The sequence below is a fragment of the Gymnodraco acuticeps genome, unplaced genomic scaffold (genome assembly GCF_902827175.1).
Source record: "Gymnodraco acuticeps unplaced genomic scaffold, fGymAcu1.1, whole genome shotgun sequence".
Classification (NCBI taxonomy): Eukaryota; Metazoa; Chordata; class Actinopteri; order Perciformes; family Bathydraconidae; genus Gymnodraco; species Gymnodraco acuticeps.
In genome coordinates, this window is record NW_022990699.1 from 142337 (window position 1) to 166680 (window position 24344).

The 24344-nt window shown below is 41.5% G+C and overlaps 1 protein-coding gene across 5 annotated transcripts; it reads right to left on the reverse strand.

Annotated features, from left to right (window-relative positions):
- Nucleotides 1-4333: 4333 nt before the first annotated feature.
- LOC117555810 (phosphoethanolamine N-methyltransferase 3-like) lies at nt 4334-22306 on the reverse strand. 5 transcript variants are annotated; one of them, XM_034230790.1, is made up of 13 exons: nt 22165-22295; nt 21989-22044; nt 16686-16857; nt 15714-15869; nt 15149-15285; nt 14567-14718; nt 14221-14409; nt 13520-13609; nt 13314-13403; nt 13089-13211; nt 12778-12909; nt 4760-4876; nt 4340-4660 (listed from the first exon to the last, which is right to left on the reverse strand). In XM_034230790.1, the coding sequence occupies exons 1-13, from the start codon at nt 22167-22169 to the stop codon at nt 4550-4552; spliced, it is 1530 nt and encodes a 509-aa protein (XP_034086681.1). In that variant the 5' UTR covers nt 22170-22295; the 3' UTR covers nt 4340-4549. The 5 variants fall into 5 exon arrangements, with proteins under 5 accessions (XP_034086684.1, XP_034086681.1, XP_034086682.1 ...); XM_034230793.1 differs by lacking the exon at nt 12778-12909 and having other exon boundaries at nt 4334-4660; nt 22165-22306; XM_034230791.1 differs by lacking the exons at nt 21989-22044; nt 22165-22295 and adding an exon at nt 18202-18352 and having other exon boundaries at nt 4342-4660.
- Nucleotides 22307-24344: the final 2038 nt, after the last annotated feature.

Sequence of the window (24344 nt, forward strand, 5' to 3'; positions counted from 1 at the left end):
AGCTGACACAGAAAGCGACTCAGGTTCTGGTCCAGGCTCTCGTCATCTCACACCTAGACTACTGCAACTCCCTCCTGGCTGGTCTACCTGCATGTGCCATCCGACCTCTGCAGCTCATCCAGAATGCAGCGGCTCGTCTGGTCTTCAACCATCCTACATTTTCCCACACCACTCCGCTCCTCCGCTCCCTTCACTGGCTTCCGGTAACTGCTAGAATCCACTTCAAGACACTGGTAATTGCTTACCATGCTGCGAATGGATCTGGCCCTTCGTACATCCAGGACATGGTTAAACCGTACACCCCAGCGCGTGCACTACGCTCTGCATCAGCCAAACGACTCGCTGCACCCTCGCTGCGAGGGGGACCCAAGTTCCCATCGGCGAAAACACGTGGGTTTGCTGTCCTGGCTCCAGGATGGTGGAATGAGCTCCCCATTGACATCAGGACGGCAGATAGCTTGCACATCTTCCGGCGCAAACTGAAAACTCATCTCTTTCGACTCCACTTCGAGAGATAGAACTATTAACGAAGCACTTTTATACTAATAAAGGACTGGCTTATCTAAAGCCAGTTGAGTAGCACTTGAAATGTTTGGCTCTATGAAACCTGATGTACTTGATGCTGTTTTCTTCAAGTTTGTATTTTGTTGGTCGAACGCACTTATTGTAAGTCGCTTTGGATAAAAGCGTCAGCTAAATGCAATGTAATGTAATGTAATGGTTCTCCTAGTCCAGTATTTTTTGCTTCAAAGTACAGTTGCAACTCAAATCCGATTCTCTAAGAACAGAGGGTTTAAGTGGTTAATTGGATTTGGCCATTTTAGGTGATGCTTGTTGAATGTGAGGTGTTGTACATGTGTCACCGTGTGTCTTATTGGTTTTGTGTTATACTGTATTTTATTGTGTGCAGCTGGTCCTTATATCCAAGACACATTTAAAACAAAAATAACCTTGAACCTTGAAGCCCCATCTCTCCCCACCTGCCCCTGCTTCCTACATCCCCTCCACACCACACCAAGTTGTTCTTCTAGGGCTTTTTCCGACTACAAGAACTCAGCGCACTGTGCTGTGGTAATATATTTCAAAATACAGGAAACCCCTCACACATGCCCAGCACCGTGGGAGGGCCAGGCCCTCCCATTTGACATTCCTGCCCTCCCCCAATAAACACGTTTTTTATTATTTATAACATTTAAAAGAAATATTTTTTTATTTTTTTTATTATAAATAAACTGAACTTTTATGCTACGAAGTAGGCCTATGTGATGTCAGATAGTAACTAAAAAAATAATCGCAGGCTACATCAAATAATTTCATGTTTCTGTTGTGATTTGTGATTCGTCCACATTTAGACCAATCACAGCGTCACACTCCTATTCTGGATTTGTTTATTGTGCATTCTGCCATTTCTGTTTGAATTACAAAATGGACATCAGAAATTGGCTTAAAAGGTCTAAGGATTTATTAAAACGAAATAGCGATGAAAGAACTGCAGCCGATGCAGCTGCTGGCGACCCTGCACCTGCCATTGCAGCAGCACGCCTTAATGTCACAAGCTGGACCTCGGCAAACCCCGGGGCTGAGTTAGCGAGCCCAATCCTTGACTCATCAAGGTGGACGCCACCAACGCTGTCCTCCGAGGCACAGCTCCTTGTGCCCCTACCATCACCACCTGCGTTGCCACACCCTGTACCACACCCGCCAGCATCCTCCTCCTCCTCCGTGTCGGTGCCTGCACTACAGACGCTACCTTGCAGCACATCAACAGGTACTATTGGGCCAGCAACCGCTCAACAGCCCCAGATGATCTTGGGGTTAATAAACCCAACAGGTGAAACTGGATCGTTATCCAGGGAGATTGTTTTCAGGAAAGAAGCGCACTTTTGCCGCTGCATGTTACAACAACAGACCATGGCTTGAAGATTCGTTAAAAGCCTTTTGTTTCCCCTGTAGACAGTTTAAAGTAAATACGTCTTCATCTGATGCAGCTTTTACTGTCAAAGGTTTTTGCGACTGGAAACACGCATTACAGACTGATAAAGGACTGCTAAGGCATGCCGCATCAAAAGAACACATTTCATGTGAGAGTGTGTGGAGAGAGAGAGACAGATAGGCGAGGAAACAAATAAGGAAATTAGAACTTTGGTGCAGATCAGCTGGCACGGAACCGTTATTACATGTCAGCTGTCGTTGATATTATAGCTTTTTTAGCTGTCAACCAACTCCCTCTCAGAGGTGACCACGATTCACTCCACAGCATGTCCGAGTGCAGTGCATAGGAAAATAAACCATGCCCAAGGCGGGCAAAACAGTTCATCGTCTCCGTCTATTTCTCTCCGAGTGCAATGATGAGGAAGCTGCCATCCTTAACCAGTGTGCCTTGCTCGTGATTTACCAGTGTTTGTGCTGCCACGCACACAATGTTTCAAAAGTGGTTTCTATGTTGCCCTTTATTTGTGTATGTATTTGCGATAAGTGTGCATCTTTACGCAATGCTGTTGGCCTTGCTGTTTGATATTGTGCCGCAGGCCTGCAGCAGGTGACGGTTTTGTGTGCCCTCCCATGAAAATCATATGTCCTCCCTTTAGATTTGTTCTGGCGCCGGGTCTGCCCTCACAGCTCACACCGATAACAACAACAATGGCCGATTGTGCTCCAGCTTCCTCTGTACCTCTTCGGAAGACCAGATTCCCAGTAGGTAGCTGGTCTCTTCAGTGGACCACTGCTGCTTGTTAAGTTTCTCCATCGTTGTGTACAAACTGGATAAAACGCGGGCTCAACGCCTCAATGCCTCAACGCCTCAACGCCTCAACGTAAGCGTGACGTATGCTGTTCTTTTGCTCTAGCCAGACAATTTTTTGGTGCTTGAAACTAACCGGATTCGGGAGCTAAGAGGCTATCCCGCTGTGGTGTGAACAGGAAAACCCGGTGCTTTTCAAGCTCCAGCTCCGAACCGGCCCTGAAACACCATTGGTGTGAATGAAGTATGTGAGATAATTTTATGTTGGTTTGGTTCTTCTGATAAAGGTGTGAATATCTAAATAATATACCACCATATGCTATTGTCATTAGTTGTGTCCCTGTTCTTCAAGCTAAGGCATTGCTAAATTAACAACTCTTGTCAGCGGGGGAGGGGGAGCCTCGCTGCGTGGAAACGGCCCGCTGAACGGAGGTGGGGGAACTCGGTCTCCTAGACAGCCAAAAGTGTGCGACACTTTACTCATCTTTTTCTTGTTATTTTTTTTAACTGCTCACAAAGCACATGGCCAGGTTTAACAAACACTGCATGTTTTTCTTACTGTAACAATTTAATCGTTAAAAAGCTTTTTTCCTAAACAAGCAATAAACAAAAAAAGACAAAATCATAGTCAAAAAGTAAATAAGGAAAGTAGGGCTGTCAAGTTAACGCGTTAATAACGCGTTAACGCAAAAAAAAAAAAAATTAACGCCACTAATTATTTTAACGCGATTAACGCATGTGTATTTTTTTTCCTCGGCCGCCCCGTAGTTTCAGAGCGCATCCAGTTTAAAATACCATCTACAAGCTGATGCTGACAGCCCCGTTCCTGCCGCCCGCTTGTGGCAGACCACACTTCCACGCTCACCGGCAGGCACCGACTGGCTGTTGGGAGGACCGGGAGGGTGTGTGTGTGTGTGGCCCGAGCGAGCGAGCGAGAGACCTTACGTGCATTGTTGTTGTTAGCATCTGGTGCTAGCTAGCTGCGCTAACGGATATGGAGCTGTTTAAATGAAAACAGAGGAGCGACATTTCGCCACAACTGCGCCGAGCACTTGACTTTATGCAGGTCAGCACACTCAGCACGGATAGTGCGCAACATGATTGCAGCGTCCAGGCAGCTCCCGTTCGAGCAGATGCCTTGAGTTGCACATAGCTCCAACGATCTAGCACACACACACACACACACACACACACACACACACACACACAACACACACACACACACACACACACACACACACACACACCACACACACACACACACACACACACACACACACACACACACACACACACCACACACACACACACACACACACACACACACACCCACACACCACACACACACACACCCACACACACACACACACACACACACACACACACACACACACACACACACACACACACACACACACACACACACACACACACACAACACACACTTTGTATTGTATTATTGTATGATGAGAGGTTCCAGGTTGAATTGGAGTGCGGAATATTTGTTAATGTTCAGAGGTTGTTGTGTTTAATATTCATGAGAATATTTGTCATTGTTCAAATGATAATAAACATTAGCATAAAGCATATTTGTCCACTCATATGTTGATAAGAGTATTAAAAACTTGAAAAATATTCCTCTAAGGTACATTTAGAACAGATCAAAAATGTGCGATTAATTTGCGATTAATCGCGATTAACTATGGACAATCATGCGATTAATCGCGATTAAATATTTTAATCGACTGACAGCCCTAAAGGAAAGAAACATTCCTCTTTTATTATCTTATAATTTCTTAGCGCCATCACTCAATCCTTTGTTGCATAAAAGAGTCCCCATCGTTGGTCTCCGCTGTTGGAACGCTCTAGTTTTTCTCTCCATCCTTTTACTATTGCCAAATAGTCCTCTTCAGAAAATTCCTGCAGGCCACAGAGACAGGTATGATGAGCAGTCAAAGGATTAAGAGAGGAATTTCAGTTCAGTGGGTGACATTGGGTTGAAAGGTTGTGCATGCTTACCTGCATGAATTCATCTCTGATGAGCTCTGCTCTCTGCAGCTCTGTCTTTATCACCTGCATGAACTGGGCTGTTCGGTCTTCAGAGCGAACGTTGCAGAAACCAGCTTCCTGGATGAACTACAACAAGTAGAGACAGAGAGGGGAAAGCATAAATGGCACGGCACAAATAGCGGATGGACATTAGTAATACATTAGCAACATATCCACAGAGTACATAAAAGCAGTTGACTACCTTTTGCACAACAACTATTGTGCAAAAATCTTCCTAATGACAGGCTTGTCTAGGGGCTTGGCAAAACTGACATAATTATTTTGGAAGTATGCAACCAATAGCTGAAGATCTACACTTGTTTCATGTGAACAGGCCATCGTTAAACAGTAAAAGGAAAATTCTTGTTCGCTCAATAGCTAGGAATTTGATGAATTTAGACAGCCAACAGCACAGAGATGACTGGAATCTAGGAGAACGAGACATGAAAACATTGGATTTTGTGTTAATCTTTCACTAAAGACAATTTGTTCTTTCATGGCCTTAGGGACAAATTAACGACTTTGACAGCTTTAAGTGCATTTTGCTTATGTTGCAGAGTTTTCTGCTGCATAGTGAGGACAGACGAACACCTTTTACAGGTCAAAGCTGTACCTGTCAGTGCCATCTGATTGACAGAGCTTATGCAATGCTTGTATATTAGGGATGTAACGATATACCGAATATCGCGGTAAATAAATGTCCCAATACCGTCGTGAGACTGACAAAATGTACCGCTATTTTTTTTTGTAATTAATCTTTTTTTTTTTTAAAACACTTTTTTTTGTTTTAAACCTTTATTTAACCAGGTGGTCCCATTGAGATCATCGATCTCTTTTTCAAGAGAGACCTTTCCAAAATGGCAGCAAGTAGGTTACAACATGAACATAAAACAACAGAACACAAAAAAAAACAACACAAAATGCTTTCCATTATTTTTGGCCAACTCTGCATCTTTGTACTGCAGCGTATATTCAAACAGCGATAGGAAGAGCCCACTGCCTGAGTCGGACATACTGTGGAGTGAATTGTGGCACCTCTGAGAGGGAGTTGGTTGACAGCTAAAAAAGCTATAATATCAACGACAGCTGACACGTAATAACGGCTCCGTGCCAGCTGATCTGCACCAAAGTACTAATTTCCGTATTTGTTTCCTCGCGTATCTGTCTCTCTCTCCACAAACTCTCACATGAAATGTGTTCTTTTGATGCGGCATGTCTTAGCAGTCCTTTATCAGTCTAATGCGTGTTTCCAGTCGCAAAAACCTTTGACAGTAAAAGCCGCATCAGATGAAGATGTATTTACTTTAAACTGTCTACAGGCGAAACAAAAGGCTGCGTCTGCTTTTAACAAATCTTCAAGCCATGGTCTGTTGTTGTACCATGCAGCGGCAAAAGTGCGCTTCTTTCCTGAAAACATTCTCCCTGGATAACGATCCAGTTTCACCTGGTTGGGTTTATTAACCCCAAGATCATCTGGGGCTGTTGGTCTTTGAGCGGTTGCTGGCCCAATAGTACCTGTTGATGTGCTGCAAGGTAGCGTCTGTAGTGGAGGCACCGGCACGGAGCAGGAGGAGGAGGAGGATGCTGGCGGGTGTGGTACAGGGTGTGGCAACGCAGGTGGTGATGGTAGGGGCACAAGGAGCTGTGCCTCGGAGGACAGCGTTGGTGGCGGCCGCCTTGATGAGTCATGGATTGGGCTCGCTAACTCAGCCCCGGGGTTTGCCGAGGTCAAGCTTGTGACATTAAGGCGTGCTGCTGCAACGGCAGGTGCAGGGTCGCCAGCAGCACCATCGGCTGCAGTTCTTTCATCGCTATTTCATTTTAATAAATCCTTAGACCTTTTGAGCCAATTTCTGATGTCCATTGTGTAATTCAAACAGAAATTGGAGTCTACAGAATGCACAATAAACAAATCCAGAATAGGCAGCAGAGTGTGACGCTGTGATTGGTCTAAATGTGTACGAATCACAAATCACAACAGACACATACATTTATTTGACGTAGCCTGCGATTTTTTTTGTTTTAGTTACTATCTGACATCACATACATCGTAGCATAAAAGTTCACAGTTTATTTATAACAAAAAAAATCGTGTTTATTGGGGGAGGTCAAGAATGTCAAATGGGAGGGCCTGGCCCTCCCTGGCCCTCCCTGGCCCTCCCTGGCCCTCCCACGGCGCCGGGCATGTGGAGAGACAATGCAGAGTTTGACCCACTGCTGTCACCCATGGCCAAAGCATAGGGTGAATAGCCCTAATGTGGGAAATGTTTTGCATTTCAGACTTCGGGAATATATTGCGATATGAAGCCGATACAATAAATCAACATCAAGTACCATTCTGAAATCCCCAGGATGTGTCCTAATCAAACCAAAAGAGAAAATGCAGATATTACACTCATAAAAGAAATGGTAGACATATAAGTACTCTTAGTGCCAAGTTGTCTCAGACAATCTGCATTTCCTAATGTGGGACAGTTCTGTGCAAAATGTGGGACACTGAAAAGTTTATGTTAAAAACCTCAGTCACCTTAATTCATAATAAAAACATCTCAGGTCAGTAACACTCAAAGCTAAATGTGCAATACCATGTTCAGCTATGTTACTATTTATAATGTTATTGTTTTTACAACAGAAGATGTTTTTCTTTAAATTGAAGTTAAATGCATCAATCTGGTGCACTTTGAGGGCAAAATTAAGAGATCTATGGATACAGCTCTCAACACTCATATGAAACAGAACTGTATATATTTCAATAATCCAAAAACCATTAGAATATGCTCACAACCAATAACACATATTTGATAAACTCCTCTCTCCTATCTTTATCTTAGTCTGCATTCTCTCTTTTTTATTTATGCATATTCGACTAATCACTCCCCTTTTAAACTGTGTGTTTTGTTTTTTTACTGACCTATAGCACATATTGGAATGATTTCTTAACTTAGGCTATTTTTTACAATGTGTGTTGGAAGGATTTATTAAATTACTATGAATATTTGGGCTTAAATGAATTGCCATCTCTTAAACTCAGACATTTATCCCTAACATTATCCCTGACTTTGTCATACCATTTTAACAGAGATGCAGCCACCCCCAATTATTTAATATGATTTGCCCATCACCTTAAATATCTAAAATAATGCATTAGAAGACTAAAACCCTGTAAATAACCATTGCTCTTGCACAATCCATGCCCCTTTTAGACCTGTCCCACATTAGGCAAATCATACTGTCCCACTTTGCGAAACATGTTTCCTAAAGTGGGACGATGGAACATTTGATTGAAATAAAAAATATAGAGTATATTTACATCATATTATAATATGTTCTGATGAACAAACATATCATAAACACATCCTGATAAAAACTTGCAAGATTGTTTTATTTATACGAAATTTAAAACCTTAACATTACATTTGTCAAAACACTATGTCATTGCCCTTTGGGTGGTCTTCACACATGGTACTTCCTGTTTAAAGGTTTTTCCACCCTCATCTGTGATTGGACATTTGAGAAGTCATGTGATTTTGATTGCATGACATCACAGCTTGTGTTAAGCCGTAGTTTCATTGACTCTCATTTGTTTGCGGACGACCTACACCCATTTGAGCTTCGGTGTCCCACATTAGGGCGTGTCCCACATTAGGGCAACTCACCCTATCTCTCCGTCCCACTGAGGTGGCGTTAGACTTTTTCGCTGTCCATCATTTTGACAAACAGGATCGTAAAATGTCCGTCATAATCCCTTATTACTCGTCGGGTCTGAACAGTTCACGAGAGAGCACGCTCGTGAACTGTCAAGGGGGGGGGGGGCGGTGTTATGCCGTGTGTGCATGCACCTCGCGGGAGCGCGCACAGCGTAAAGCAAAACCTCCCAGACATGTGTTGATCTGTACGGCAAAGTACGGTTTGGAAACTATATCATTTCCTTTTGGAGGGCATGCATAACACGGCATAACACCAGAGCCTCGCTGCGGGGAAACGTTGGTGCTGTTCCGAGTTTGTTCTAATCTGTCAAAATGACAGACTGCTTTCAGATTTTTCCGTCATTGATAAATAAAATATTCGGTTAACGCGACCACTGCTGTCCCAGCAACATCAGTACCAAGCGAGAGACTTTTTTCCAGAGCAGCGGATATTGTAAATGCCCAAACATCCCAGTTTATAAATACCTGGAAATGTGGACATTCTCATATTCCTAAAAACCTGTCTGATGATCAGTGATCAGTGTTCAATGAACGATCGTTCATGAACGCGTTCATATTTTTGGGCGAACGTGAACTGAACGTACTGTATTTCCGCTAGATTAACGTAATTGAGAACGCGTTCATTCTCAGCGCTGTATAACGGCGTTCAAAAGTGCGTTCATTCTCAGCACTGTATTATAACGGCGTTCAAAAGTGTGCCAGATTTCATATGCCTTTCAGCCGAAACCCCAGTTAAAACCCAAGCGGCAAACTCTGGGGAACAGCCGGGAAGCCAATACGGAAGTGCCACACACTGCAGTTCATACATGGGCCGCTAGGGACTGGCTGCAGAAAGGAGCAATTTCCATAGACCCCCATGTTAAAATGCCCAACTTTACAGCAGAAAAAAACATGTTTCTACCCATGGATGCAATACATATTATTATCGATATAGTTAGATTCCACCTTCATGATTATGAATCTGTGAGTGAATTGTTTTCTAACACAACCCTTTTATTTATATTAGGTCTTAAAGTTTTTGCATAAATTAGGGCGTGGTCACGTTGATGGACACGTACATGCCTCACTGTCAGCTAACAGCAACTTGTCCACTCTGCTAGGCTACAACCATAGAGGCGACAACGTTAGTTAGTCATAGCACTGTACTTGACCCTTTAGCTTTAGCCGTGTTCGTGGTGATTGTGCCTTTTAGAGAATATTGTTACAAATACCAGACAATTAAAATGTCGTACTGTGCGCTTGAATGTACTAACAGAACTCCAAGAAGTCTAAAATGATAATATTATACATGTTAACCCCGTTCGAAGGTGTTTGTGTGCTTGGTAGCTTAGCTTGTTACTTATTAGCCAGCTAAGGACGTAACCCTTTATGCATACATATACATTTGAGTTTATGATTCAGCCTTGGGTAAGACTTTTATAGTCTATGGCTATGACGCCCATAATGCTAAACGGGAGCAAATGTTAATAGGGGACCCAATTATCCCAGTGGTGGCCGCCGGAGCTAACGGAGCCACAGGGGGCTAGCTCCAGCCGGCGTCCCGGAGCTAGCCCACTGCGGCTCCGTTAGGTCTGGGCGGTGGAGTCCGTCTTTTCTCAACGTGTGAATGACAAGCATTAAGAATAATAAAATATAGCTAATTCTCTTGCAGATTGTCTCATTTGATTATGAATGTAACGTTTATATAGGGGAACTACACTGTTAGCAGTAACTTGGTATGCATGTATTTCATGTTAGCTTAGCTTCTTAGCCTGAGCTAGCTCTGTTTACTTCCAGTTCGGAGGCAGCAGGTCCCGCCTCGGCTCCGCCTCTTTGCCCTTATTTGGAGCAGGCGGGATTAGACTCTGACGTTGCTGTCAAGCCGTTAGTGGCCGACTCCGCCTACTAAGGGCTTCACGGCAACTCTGCAGAATCCTATGGGTGACGTCACGGACACTACGTCCATTTATATATACAGTCTATGGTTAAAACACAACCGTAAACAGGCTTCAAAATAATGCGGAAAACCACCCCAATCCGGCAACAGCAAGCTGCCTGTGACTCGTACGCGCCTGTCACCCCTGGCTGTCGCACTAAAATATACGTCATCAGACTCCTCACAACAAACAATGTGGAACCGCGGAACCGGCGAGCATTGAATGAATGAATGAATGAATTAGTATGGACGAAGCCGAGAGCAGCTGCAGCAGCACTCGCTCAGAGTCAGACTCTACGGCGTCGGCGTATGAGCATTTAAACGAGTTTTACGTTAAAGTCAGTACTGACTCAGACGGAAAAAATCTAACGTTTGCCTGTAACCTTAGTTTCATACCTCAGCCTGGATCCTACCTCGTGTTGTGTTAGTACAGAGTTATGTCGGCACATGTTTATATTAGGGCTGTCAGTCGATTACAATATTTAATCGCGATTAATCGCATGATGGTCCATAGTTAATCGCGATTAATCGCAAATTAATCGCACATTTTTGATCTGTTCTAAATGTACCTTAGAGGAATATTTTCAAGTTTTTAATACTCTTATCAACATATGAGTGAACAAATATGCTTTATGCTAATGTTTATTATCATTTGAACAATGACAAATATTCTCATGAATATTAAACACAACAACCTCTGAACATTACAAATATTCGCCTCAATTCAACCAGGAACCTCTCTCATACAATAATACAATGTGTGTGTGTGTGTGTGTGTGTGTGTGTGTGTGTGTGTGTGTGTGTGTGTGTGTGTGTGTGTGGGTGTGTGTGTGTGTGTGTGTGTGTGTGTGTGTGTGTGTGTGTGTGTGTGGTGTGTGTGTGTGTGTGTGATGGATCGTTGGAACTATGTGCAACTCAAGGCTATGCTCTAACGGGAGCTGGCTGGTGCTGACTTTTCGTACAATGTCCCACTGTCTGGCTTCCTGCATAAAGTCAAGTGCTCGGCGCAGTTGTGGCGAAATGTCGCTCCTCTGTTTTCATTTAAACAGCTCCATATCCGTTAGCGCAGCTAGCTAGCACCAGATGCTAACAACAACAATGCACGTAAGGTCTCTCTCTCGCTCGCTCGGGCCACACTTACACACGCCCTCCCGGTCCTCCCAACAGCCAGTCGGTGCCTGCCGGTGAGCGTGGAAGTGTGGTCTGCCATAAGCGGGCGGCAGGAGCGGGGCTGTCAGCATCAGCTTGTAGATGGTATTTTAAACTCGATGCGCGTATTTTAAACTCGATGCGCTGAAACTACGGGGCGGTCGAGGAAAAAAAATACACATGCGTTAATCACGTTAAAATAATTAGTGGCGTTAATTTTTTTTTGCGTTAACGCGTTATTAACGCGTTAACTTGACAGCCCTAATATATATATATGCTAAGGTCCCGCTGCTGACACGATAGCAGTCATTTCGTGCGCATATGTAATTAAACCCATGATATCAAAATCTCACTCCAGCCAGGTACCCAAAGTTGGCAACCCTGATATACTGTAGAGATGAAAGCTGCAGCTGCTACTGAATGGGCGGCAGCAAAGCGTTATGGAAATGCCAGTATTCTGATTGCTGTCTGTGGTTCTATATGGGTTATGGCAATCATTTTGACAAATAATAGCTCGCAGCAACGTATTGCAAAAATAACTATAAACTATAAATTAGTTCATTTTTGAAACCATGAACTTTAGTTCAACATTTTGAATTATGAACTATGAACTGAACTAGTTCATTTTAAAATGTGTGAACTGTGAACTGAACTAGTTCATGTAGAAAGTGAACTTTCCCAACACTGCTGATGATGCTGAGTGAGTGACTAGTGAGTTTGAGTTGAGTTACTTGAAAAACTAAAGTGAAACTTGATTTATTTTATTGCAGGGTCTGATTATTAAATGTCCTTGTTTATTTGTGAGATGCAGTGGCACAAAGAAAATGCCTACTTTGTTTGGTAGTACTATAGGTACAAAAACACTGGTTTTCTTGTTCCAGTCTGTTACTGTCACTTTGTTTTTGACACTTTAAAATACTGCTATCCTACTAAAATGCTGTACAAATCAGATTTATTATGTAATAAAGAAACATTTTCCGAATAAAATAAAATAAAAATTGAATTATTATTTTTTTCTTTATTATTCAATATCGCGATAAATACCGTACCGTGGACTTGTTATCGCGATATTATCGTACCGTGAGTTTTTGGTATCGTTACATCCCTATTGTATAGTCTGCCTAACATTTCTGTATTCATAATTCTTGCAACCCAACAATAGGGCAGTGTTTATCTTTTTCAAGGAATTAAATAATTATGCTCTACTGTATATTTACCTTGCCATACTGTGAAGGTGTGTGTAGGACATAGCCTCTCTGTTTGACGTAGGCCTGGAACGCTGGGGTCCAGGACTTCTCCCCACAGCAGTAATCGCTGATTAGCAACTTTCCACCCGGCTTTAACCATGACTGTGCACAAAGTAGACTGATCATTAAAAGAAAGGCAGCACAGATTGATCAAGAAGTCGCGTTAAAGGCACTCGGTTTATCACAAAAATGTTGCTTCATGTGTTTCAAGCTTTGCCCGACTTCCTCATAGGTTTTGAAATCAATTAAATGCTGTCCTGTAAATATGAGAAAATGCTCACATGGAAGCGTTTGAAGAGGGTTAGTTTGTCGTCTATGTGCAGGATTGTGTCCCTGCTGTAGATCACATCAAAGGAAGCATCTGGGAACGACCTCTTGGTGGCATCAGCCACCTCAAACTGGACCTGTGGAGGAGCGCATGCAATTACTGATAAAAAAGCAAACACACAAGATGAATATTATCTGTGATATTTAAAACAATAGGATAACGGAACAGTTAGACGCACTGAAGGCAGCTTCTCAGTGACGGCCCTCTCTATGGCGGTGTCCACCATGTTGTCTGAAAGGTCCAAGCCAAGCACTTCCACTCCAAAGTTCTAAAATAAACATCATTGACATCATTATAGTCTTTTCAATCACTAGAATCAATTTACAATCCCTCTACTATAATTATTACTGTCACACTTACTATGCCATATCCCTCGGCTCTTACCTTAGCCATGTAGAAGTCTCCTCCACCAATGCCACAGCCAACATCTAGAACCTTCTGTCCGGGCTTCAGGTTCAGCAGGTCCACAAACTCCTGTCAACACAACAGAACCATTGTTTACTTAATCAAAACCTTAAGAGATCAGGGTTAGCATTTATAGTAGGAAGGGAAGTAGGAGTATCCGCTGATAAAGCTGCTGTGATAGATGCTGGTTTTGTGTCTGCTGAAGGTCATTTGTAGCATCGGTTTGACAGCAAAGAGTTTACAGAAGCCTTTTTAAATTATGTGAGGTTGCACTTAAGAATAGCAGTGCTTTGAGCTAAATGCTAATGTCTAACATGTCTAACATTATCATCTTCAATCACAATATTAATTTATTTGCTGGGCTTTTAAGTTAACTTTCTCCTTTCTTTCTATAAAAAAGTACCAATTTATTCGTTCCAGCCCATGTCTCTTTTCCCCTATAACTATAAAAACTGTTGTACAACACCAATGCTCATGTGCAAATTAAACTTTTGTACAGTTTAGTATTGTTATAACTGGATGCTACTTCAGTCACCTCATATTTTCACATACTTCATAATGCTGCTACCTATTTACAATGCGAGCTGTACTCAATTCTATTTGTCTTTTTATCTGCACTTTTACTGTAACAACGTGCATAAGATTTCAGATTTTGGTTTTAATTTCCTGACTTGTCCTACCTTGGTGGTGCTGGGCCCGCCTGTGCTGACGTATCCTGCCCCGAACATCTTTTCGTAGCGCAGGATGCTGCGGTTGGAGTACTGCTGGTTGTCCAGGAACTGCTGGAAGGTGTTGAATCCGTTCTGGGTACCTGGGGAGCGGGGAACCTTCTCCAGAAGCCAGCAGATCTGATTTTGATTGTTTTTAATCTGGAAAAGTGGAGGACGAGGACAGAAAAGGATGGAGATAGAGGCAGGAAGTAAAAAGCAGGATGAAGATGGTTAACTACAAATCCTCACACCTACATCACTCGCTGTTATGTCCTACTTTATACCTTAAGTTATAGATAACCCTAAATGACTCTACCTGAATATAGGTCTGAACTTTCTTTTTCAACACAATGTCGAAACCAAACTTTTGGCCGCCCTCTTGGACATCCATTTCCATCGATGCCACGAGGTGGTTGTATTGTGCTTCAGTGCGGTAGTAGGTGGGGTCGAAGTCCTTCTGGAAGTCACCTTGGTAGAAAGTAACAAGTTAAAACAGATCATATTCCTTATTATATTTATTATATATTGACTGCTGTGGCTGAACATTCATAATCAAATAAAGAATTATATTTTTGTATTGCAATTTCTTGATTGAGATTCAGTTTCTTCAGAAATGATTCAGTTCAGGTTCTTGTTTGGGATTTGCTGATTCATTTGAGAACCTGTTGTAAACATACTGTTGTGGCCTCATTAATATAGTATCACTGCATATTAAGTAGTTTTAAAATAAATTGAAAAACACAAGTAAAGGCAAAACAAAGATAGCAGCTACAGACATGTACTGTACAGTATGTGCCCCTCAGCTGTTGTTAAGTCACTTTAACTCAGGGCCTTGAGTTGCTATTTAATAAGTTCTTAATGAAAGAGTGATGTGGTTGTTGTAATGTTGGCTCAGTACCTGACCGGTGGTTGCAGGATTCTCTGAAGAAGAGCAAGCCACCAGGCCGCAGCCAGCCCATCATCTTCTCTGCGAAGGACTGAAGCTCCTCGTCAGTCAGGTACATCAGCAGCCAGTTGGAGAAGATGAAGTCAATGCTAAGGAGAAACAATAAATTGATAGATTAAATTATGTTAAAAAAGCTTCAGTGCAGAGTTCAAGAATATCCTACAGTATGTATAATCTTGCAGCCATAAGAAGGTAGATGGTGCTAAATGACAACTAAGGGGATCACCCAAACTTGTATAATTCCTACTGAGGGGAGTCATAGATGTCTGTACTCATTTTCTTTCAACATTTGTAGAGATACTCAGTAAAAATCACAAATGTTAACATGGCGCGACATGCGTGTCCGTCACGTGATGCCATTAATCCCAAAGATACTTTTTTTCCATTGACTTAAACTTGCGAAGAAAAAAAAGAAGGTCCTTTATTTTGCCAACTCTAGAGCACTGCATGGTTTAACGTTGAATATACAAAATGTATATCTCTATCTATGCGTATCTATAGATATCTTAACACAAACCTGTTTTTGGGCATATCCAGCTTTGTGACGTCAGCTTGCAGGAAGGTAGCGTTACTATGGTGACCATTGTCCTGCTGTTCCTCTCCACAAAGGCTTTCCATGAAGTCCACAGCCGTCACATGGCCAGCCAGGGTCAGCAGGGGGCTTGTGTAGCGACCTGTAGAGACACACCAGTATAAATCTCTTTATAGCTCATCTTAAATGCTCAACCACAATTTAAAGGTCCCCTATTATACTGTTTCCATTACTTTATTATAGGCACTCAGATATATACAAAACATGTCTCTGAAGTGTTTGGCCTCGAAATACCAAACAGATCATACATTGTAGCATCCCATAAACCCCTCTGTTATGTTTCTTTTATGTTCTCTATGTTTTCAAAGAAAGTTTGGGGCTGCTGGAACTGCTACACCCAGCGACCCGACCACGATAGCGGGAGAAGATGGATGGATGGATGGATGGATGTTTCAAAAGTGCTGATTCTCTGTCTGTTACTTTAGATGAAAATAAGGAGCCACTCCCCACGCGCCTCTGCAAGCTATTTGGTTAAAAAATACACAATGGTGCTCTAGGTGGAGATTCAGGTGATAAGGTGTGGGGGGGGGGGGTTACCTTGGTTGGTTATTGGCTAATGGTTACACAAGACAAACACTCGTTATGACATCATAAAGTGGCCAAAATCTGACAGGTTTTTATATAAATGGATCAGGACAAAAAGGGAGTAAATATTTTTTACGGAAACTTTCAGAATCTCTTTACACAGAGGGGACACATGTTTGTGTATAAAAAACAGGAAAAAGTGGATTTTGCATAATAGGTGACCTTTAAGTTTATTTTTGAACACAACATAAATCTAGTCACATGAATTTGAGCATAACCTTTGTTGACAGGCATACATTACATATAGATACTGAAATCCCCGCTCACGCACATCCACTTCTACTAACAGCTGTAATGCAGCTGTGTTCTCACCCGATGCCAGCTCCCAGCTCCAGCACTCTGGATCCGGTCAGGCAGGGCAGCAGCGACAGGATCTCGGGCAGCTCATGCTGAGTCAGCTCCTTGGCACGAGAGTCCAGCATCATCTCCTCCACTGTGCCATCCTTCGAGTGCTCTTCCCAAAACGCTGTCATGTTGTTACGAGCTGAGAAGCACACAGGTGAGCAGATTTACAGTAGGTGCTAGAGCGACTTACACAATATTTGTTATTACAGGAGGCTTGGTAAAAAAAAAGATAACAAGGCTACTACAACCAACTCTGGAATATGTGGCAGAGGTAAAAAAACCCTACCTGTGAATCTATTGCATAGAAAAACACATAATCAATATGTTTAACTCAATTATATAACACATCAAATGTGCAACAAAGCAGAAAGAACAGAGTCCAACCATTTGAATGTGACTATTTTAAAGAGATGTACGTTAATAGATGACTTTTAAAATGTTTTCAAGACAGATTAACCACTCGTCCAGTTATAGCAAGTAATCTTATAAAAAACCACAAAAAAAAACCTGATGTGGCACGTACATGGCTATGCTGTATATCACTGCACTTATTCAGAAGTTTTGCATGTTTTTGTCTGTAGAACATGTATTTCCACCAGTTTTTTTATTTGCTTTGTCAAAAGTTGGACTAATGCAACACATGATCGCAGTACATGTGGCAGAAGAAAAACGAAAAGCCTCCCCAAAATATCCTGATCCAGGTTATCTAGCAACTTTGCAGAAAGCCAAGAAAGCCATTACATTTTTTAAAGATGTACCAGCACATACAATAATGCAATTACCCTAAATGTTGCAATATAAGTTAATAGAAAATAGCATGAACTATAGCTTTAGTATTTATAGCAGCAGCAACAAAAAGTGTAGAAACACTTATAAACAAACTTTAAAATATCAAGTTCTTCTTATTTTACTTCCCTGATCTTTTGTTGTACCAGACATCCCTTAAATCCTGTGTTTTGAAGCTGCCAACAAGCACAGTATTACACTGACCTCCAATCCTCCAGGGAGAAAATGAGAACTGAGGTAAAGTAAATGCATTCACAGTCTACTACTGGTTACACCCTACTAATTAGAGTACTAGGCGTGTGATGCAGTGGGTTGTGTGTCGGTGTTAGGAACAGCAATGTCAGCATGTCGTTGTGTCCCTGGGCACAACACTTCACCCCAAATTGCTCCTGTGGGATTGCCCACAGTATTGAGTATGTCAGTCGCTTTGGATAAAAGTGTCTAACAAGTAACATGTCATGTAATGTACTATTAACATTTGATCAGACAAAAGCTGTAGGGCTGATTTGACTTCTGAAAACCTCGCTCAAAGCACTGACACATTCCAGCAGGATTACTTTCACTAGCTGAGTGAACAATTAGCAAAAAACAACATGAGGCAGCTCCAACACAGCCAAAAGCTGCATCAGGCTTAAATACACATACAATTAAGTGTATACATGAGTAAAATAAAACATATTTACAGCTCGCCTCGTACCCATCATGTTGATCTTTGGTTGATTTCAACTTCTTGCAAAATGTTTCTTTTCTTCCAATGTAGTCTTGCAATAACCAGTTATTACAATAGGGTTACTACAGTGTGTAACCACTCTTTGACTGAGGGTTTCAGCGCGTGTGGGTGCTCTTTAAATAACCGCTCGCCAGGTGGACCATTTAGGACGCGCCCAACGTATTACGCTTAGGGGAAGGATATGAGGTTATTCCTCTGACAGCGTGTGCGTCTAAACCCCCAAAACACATCGAAGAGTTTTGTCAGCCACAGAAAAGTCAGTGATTGTTCACGTCGCGATGGAGGTTCCGGTTGGATTTTGAGGTGGTGTGTGTACGGGACCGCTCCGGGATCACTGCGCGCCGCCGTTTTAGCTGACAAGCAGGAACCGTCAGTGGCATCCGGCCGCTTGCCTCAGCTGAAAGCCCTCGCGCTGCTAAGGTAGAGAGAGTTGCTGAGCAGCACACCCCGCAACACTGTAGTTTAAATGGAGATGCAAAACAACTTCCTGATGTCCTCGCGACATAGGATGGCGACAGTTGCATCGTTTAGTTTAGTTTTGATAAAACATTCATGTTTGTTGAAATGAGTGTTACACCAATGAGGTGATAGTGAAAAGCATTATAGGAGTGAAAAGTGTTAGGCTACGCCCTTTTTCTTTAAAGGTACATTTGGGTTTGCCATGTTGTGAAAAATCCGTCATCAGTTGACCACTAAACCTGCTAAAACCAGGATTTTTGCTGGCGCCCTCCGCGCCCTATAGAAATATATAAAGAATACATGTAAATCTCTACAAAAGACAAATACACTACAAAAACAGAAACGTATTGACATAGGTAATACATCAAAAAGGCTTCAAATGTATTCAGTATTGTATGAAAATGTTTGAATTGGAGGGTGGACATCAACATCCTACTAGGGGGGGGCCCGGGGGTATGCCCCCCCGGGAAGAAATGTTTGAACATTTTTAATTAAAATGCTTCAATCTGGTGCACTTTGAGCACACATTAACTAGAGACTAGGGGACTACAACTCTAAACACCCATGAAAAAGATCGGTTTACATTTTAATAATCAAATAAGTATGTGAACATAGCCAATAACCAACCATAGCAAATAACAAATAAATGTAACTTATTTTATTTGTGTTGTTCATTCATATTTTATTTTAGCTTAACATTTATTTAGTAATGCACATTTTTATTTCTCCAGTTTTAAACGCTATTTTTGGTTTACGGTCCTTGTTACGTGCTCCTCTCCTGTTTGTCTCTCTGTCTCCCTGCTGTACCTGTTCCTCCAGAGTACATTAGACACAAAACACTCGGAATCTACAGATCCTGAAGCAGAAGAAGGAGGAAGACCACACGGACAACCTCACCCGGCGTTAAGATTGGGGAAGAGCACTCTTCTCCTCCAGCTTCTGCTTTTCAAGTCCCCCAGCTGAACGTAATTAGGACACCTGGGGGAGGCGGAGCCAGGGGCGGACCAGTGTGTCCTTAGGTTTTTCGCGGCTTTGTTTTTCTCCCGCAGGGATTTGTTAGGTTTCTGGGTAGCGGAGGGAAGCTCTGAGTCCTACGGCCCGTGGTGTGGCTGGCCCAGGCCCCCTTTGTCCTTTTGTTTATTTCCTGTCCTCCAGTGCATTGTTATTTGCCAGTTGGCCATGTAAGTACGGATGTATCAATAAATGAACACTGTTAAATGCTGCGTGTTTGCTGTGTTTTCTATGTTGCGGGTCTCCCCAACGAGTCTCTACCATTAAGTAGAGGGCGGGTCGTAACCCCTATAGTATACATTGAAATTATTTCAAACCTGTTTATCCCAATAATTATAAAGGAGTGCCTTGGAAATATGTGTTTACATACATTGTGATCAAAACGTTTGAGACTCACTGAGATAACTTAGACTAAAGTTAACTATCTAAACACTCAAGAGTCCTTTACCTCACTGAGCTGTAGTAATCAGCCTCTCATGCTGTCAGGAGAGAGCTCCCCTCCACCTTTGTTGTAAAAACATCTTCTTATATCCGTAGCACCAGGTGTTAACAACAGCCGGGTACCTCACTCCCACGCTCACTCGCACTTTGGCTGTGAGCTGCGGGCGCCAGATAAGCCAACATCCCCCACTTTCATCACTTACAGCACCCATCGTACAGGGAAAATGAAAAGTGTGTTACCTTTACTTAATTATGAATGTTGTTACATCAAGGCCGAAAATTAGGATGAGCACCAACGGTCAAAAACGTTTTTCCCCCTCCCAGAGCTGCCAGCGCAGCGCCTCCCCAGATCTGGCGCCCTAGGCGAATATCTATAACGCCAATGCTAAGGACCGGCCCTGGCTAAGACCATTGAGTTATAATAAAAGTTAATAAACCTTAAACTCTCTTAAACATGTTAAAAAAAGTAATGCGTATTGTCTAACTTTCTAGTAGCCATCATGAAAAGTGAGCACGTCAATCATACACGTTTATATAAGTCATTGATTGATTACAAAAAACAAGTATTTTCAATTTACCTGGCAACTCAATAGTTGTTTCAATGGCTAATAACCTATATTTATATAAAACATTAAATGTACCTTTAATAACAGACACATTTACAACTTATAAATCCCTGAAATTGAAAAAAGGTTTTTAATCAATTCCTATGCTCTGCAGGATGCTGAACGATTTAGGAGTCTGGCAGTGTGATAGAGAATTAGTGAGAAATAATTAGATCTCTTAGTTAGTGAAGTGTATAGGGTTCATCATACCTACACATTGAGGCTGGCAGACCTTTCTCTGCAGTGAGTAGGTGGTGTAGCTATAGAGACAGATATTTTATATCTGAAGTGCACATGTTTACTTTGTGAGTGTGTTCCTTAACCTGGGGACGCTTGCTGAGTTTGGCTTTGTTGTGTCACTGTTGTATTCCTGCCACGTTTTTATCAATTCACAGACACAACAGCTCAAACAACTGAACAGAGGACCGCCTAAAAAAGGAGGGTCTTGGTTTGCTTCCAATCAACATTAGTGTGGTTCGATTTTGGGGAGCCAACCACAAGATATCGAGAAAGTTTATGATGCAAGAATTAATTTCTTTTTTATTTGGTGTGGAACAAATGACCCAAACTACACTGTGACCTGTGATAGTTTAAAGCCGCCGTGTTGAACTGTTGACCACCCAGGAGTCATGGCAGAAAATGTTTATATTCTTATCCTAAAATTATTTATATTTTCTTTAAGTTTGGCTCATTAAGTCATATTCATCAAACTATCTTGAATTGATTACACCTATTCATGAAGTGTGCATTAATGATATCTTAACATTAACATTCCCCTAATATTGCTATTCAATGGGTGCACAACATACATTCTTAAAAAAATGTATTAAAAAAAGATCAGCAAATTGACCAGCTATGGTGACAATAAGTTCAACAGAATATAAATGTAGCAATACATTTTAATGTTAATGTATGTACATTCAACATAATATTCAAACTCCTGAAGAAAAGCAGAAATATTGTATTTAAGAATGAGAGAAAAGGCTTTTGGCTCTTGATCAGTAACGCGTTGTTGGATGACTTGATGTGTGGGTTTGACTTTTTGCACAATTCCAACGTCACCACATCCAAAGTTCATGGTAACCAGATTGAACTGGACGAGGTCCGGAGGTGTTTTGTCCTCTATGGTTTTGTCCCTATACATAATGTCCCTATACTTTAAATAAACAATACAAGTTCATATGTGGATCACCTTAACGTCAGTAAGTCTAGTGAATATTTGCATAATATATACTCACTGTCCATTTGACTTTGTTTGTTGGTGTTTCCTGAGCTGTGTTCTTCCTGTGTGGAGCTGAATCAGAACCCAGTCAGTAATTTAGGCATTGGTAAAAAAGAAACAAATAATTAATATACAGTGTAATATATAAAAAACGAGTTAATCTGTGAACTTGGAAACATAATGCAATCTCACCACATGGTCCATTCAATAGCTGGTTTGGAGCTTTACATTCACGAAGGACAACAAGTGTTTGTTTTATTTAAACATCTACAGCTCCATGACAACCGAGCAACTCCATCTGCTGAGGACCCTTTGGTGTGATTTTCTTGAACCTAATGCTTGAACAGAAACAAATAGGTAATACACTGGATAATTATCTAAGACAAGTTGTAAGACCTGAAGTATTTATTGTTAAAAGAATGTCTGAGAAGGAGGCTTCTCCTTCAGAAAATACTGCGATCTTTTCTTTAAACAAACAAGCTGGAATTAGGAAACATTTTGGAAGTGTATTTTCAGGAGTCAGAATCTCCCAGCACAGTGAAGAGTTTGTAAATTATTACACAGTGATAATATTGACTTAACTGTTGCAAATATATTTCTGTCCTTAAGGAACATGACATACCAGCGATCGCTTGTGGTCAGATTTTGTTCTTTTTTGTTTTTGTAGGCAAACTTCTATTTGGAAACTAGAGATTAAAGTGGGCAGAAAGAGCGACATGTGAAAGCCAGAGCAGGTGTTTTAATGAATCACACTGGTGTATAAAACACCTCAATGCACAACACTCTCCAAAGAGAAATTTCAAAGTAAATGACACATTCACTCTTGTCCACTAGATGTCAGGAAAGGCCCACACAAAATCAACGACAGTGTTTTTAAATTGAGGGGTATGGGATGTTCGTGTGCTGTAGAAACTACAGCAGAAAAGTGAAGACACAGATATTACCTTCTGCTCTCTTTCAGAGTGCGTCAAAAAACTATTAATAACAGAACTGAGGGCCAAGGCCGATTTAAAACATCTTAAATTGGCAAAGCAGGACACTCATTACATCACAATGTTTATCTAAGCAAAGAAAAGGCTTTATCAAAGCTAACATTATACTCTTCTTAGTGTTCAACTCGGTCTGTAATATAGGGAAAAATAGAGGTACACTTAAAATCCTTCCATTCCAAATGACATTGAGAAATTATGCCTTGGATGTTGTCAATTCGTTTTATCATTACCAGCATGATTTTCTCACACTTATCGCAAAAACTCAAGACGCCATGGCGTAAAACTGGAAACTTACAAGGAGTAATTGCAGAGAGGTAGAAACAGTCTATAACTTGGCTTCATGTGTTAGTTTTATAATGTCTGTAATTTCATTGTTAAACAGTAGATTTTTAAAAACATTCAAATGTGTTTTGACTCAGCTGCACTGACGCTCAAAGCCTTTGTAGGCCCACCTTTTCCCCATTCAGGAAATGGATCAGAAATCAATAAGGGAATCCACAAATAAGCAGATTCAATAATAGCAATGTTAAAAATAAAATGTAATCAATTCCCGTCACTAATGAATTCAACAATTTTACAGAGCTCGAAAAATGTTCTGGCAAACTGCTCTCAGAGCATTTCTCCAAATGTTCATTCAAACGTCACACAGATGATGATGAAATATGCTGCAAAATGGCAGGCATCTTCACAGTTATTCATGGATCTGAAAATAATCCTTTTTCTGCTTATTTACCTAAATAAATGAAGCAGCGCATCAAGGCTGAGGTTTAAGACATCTCTCATTTGGAGCTCTGCAAGTGTGCAGGCTCTACATTTCTCTCATGAAGAGAGGTGTAATGATTATAATAGTCCACTGTGATCATCACTTATAAATATTCATGAAGCCTTTCATGTAGGAGACGGCTTGTTTTCTTTTGCCTGCAACGCTCCAAAATTAGCAACATCCCTCAGGATAGAAGAGTATCTTTGTCCATTTTACAAACAGGTTCTCCTAACAGAGGAAGACAGCGAGAATCTTTTACAGCTGTGCTGCTGCAGTAGGTGGAGAAAAAAATGATAAAAACGTGTTGTGTCAATATGATACGGGAAATAAATAAAGACGTATTGTATGTGCACTTCACTTGAACTTGAGTGCAGAGGAGTCGTCACTGGAGGGAAATGAAACATCTTTGCACATTAAAGATTCATTGGAAATCTCACAAACCTTATCTCAGTTATGCTTATATACTTACCCCCAGGAGCAGTGGTTCCCAACCTGGGGGGCACGCCCCCCATAGATCGCAGGGGGGGTGCCAGGCCTCAGATGATTTGAGGCCAAATATCATATTTAGACTTTTTTTTAATTTTTTTTAACTTTTTTACATATAATTGTAAGGCAAT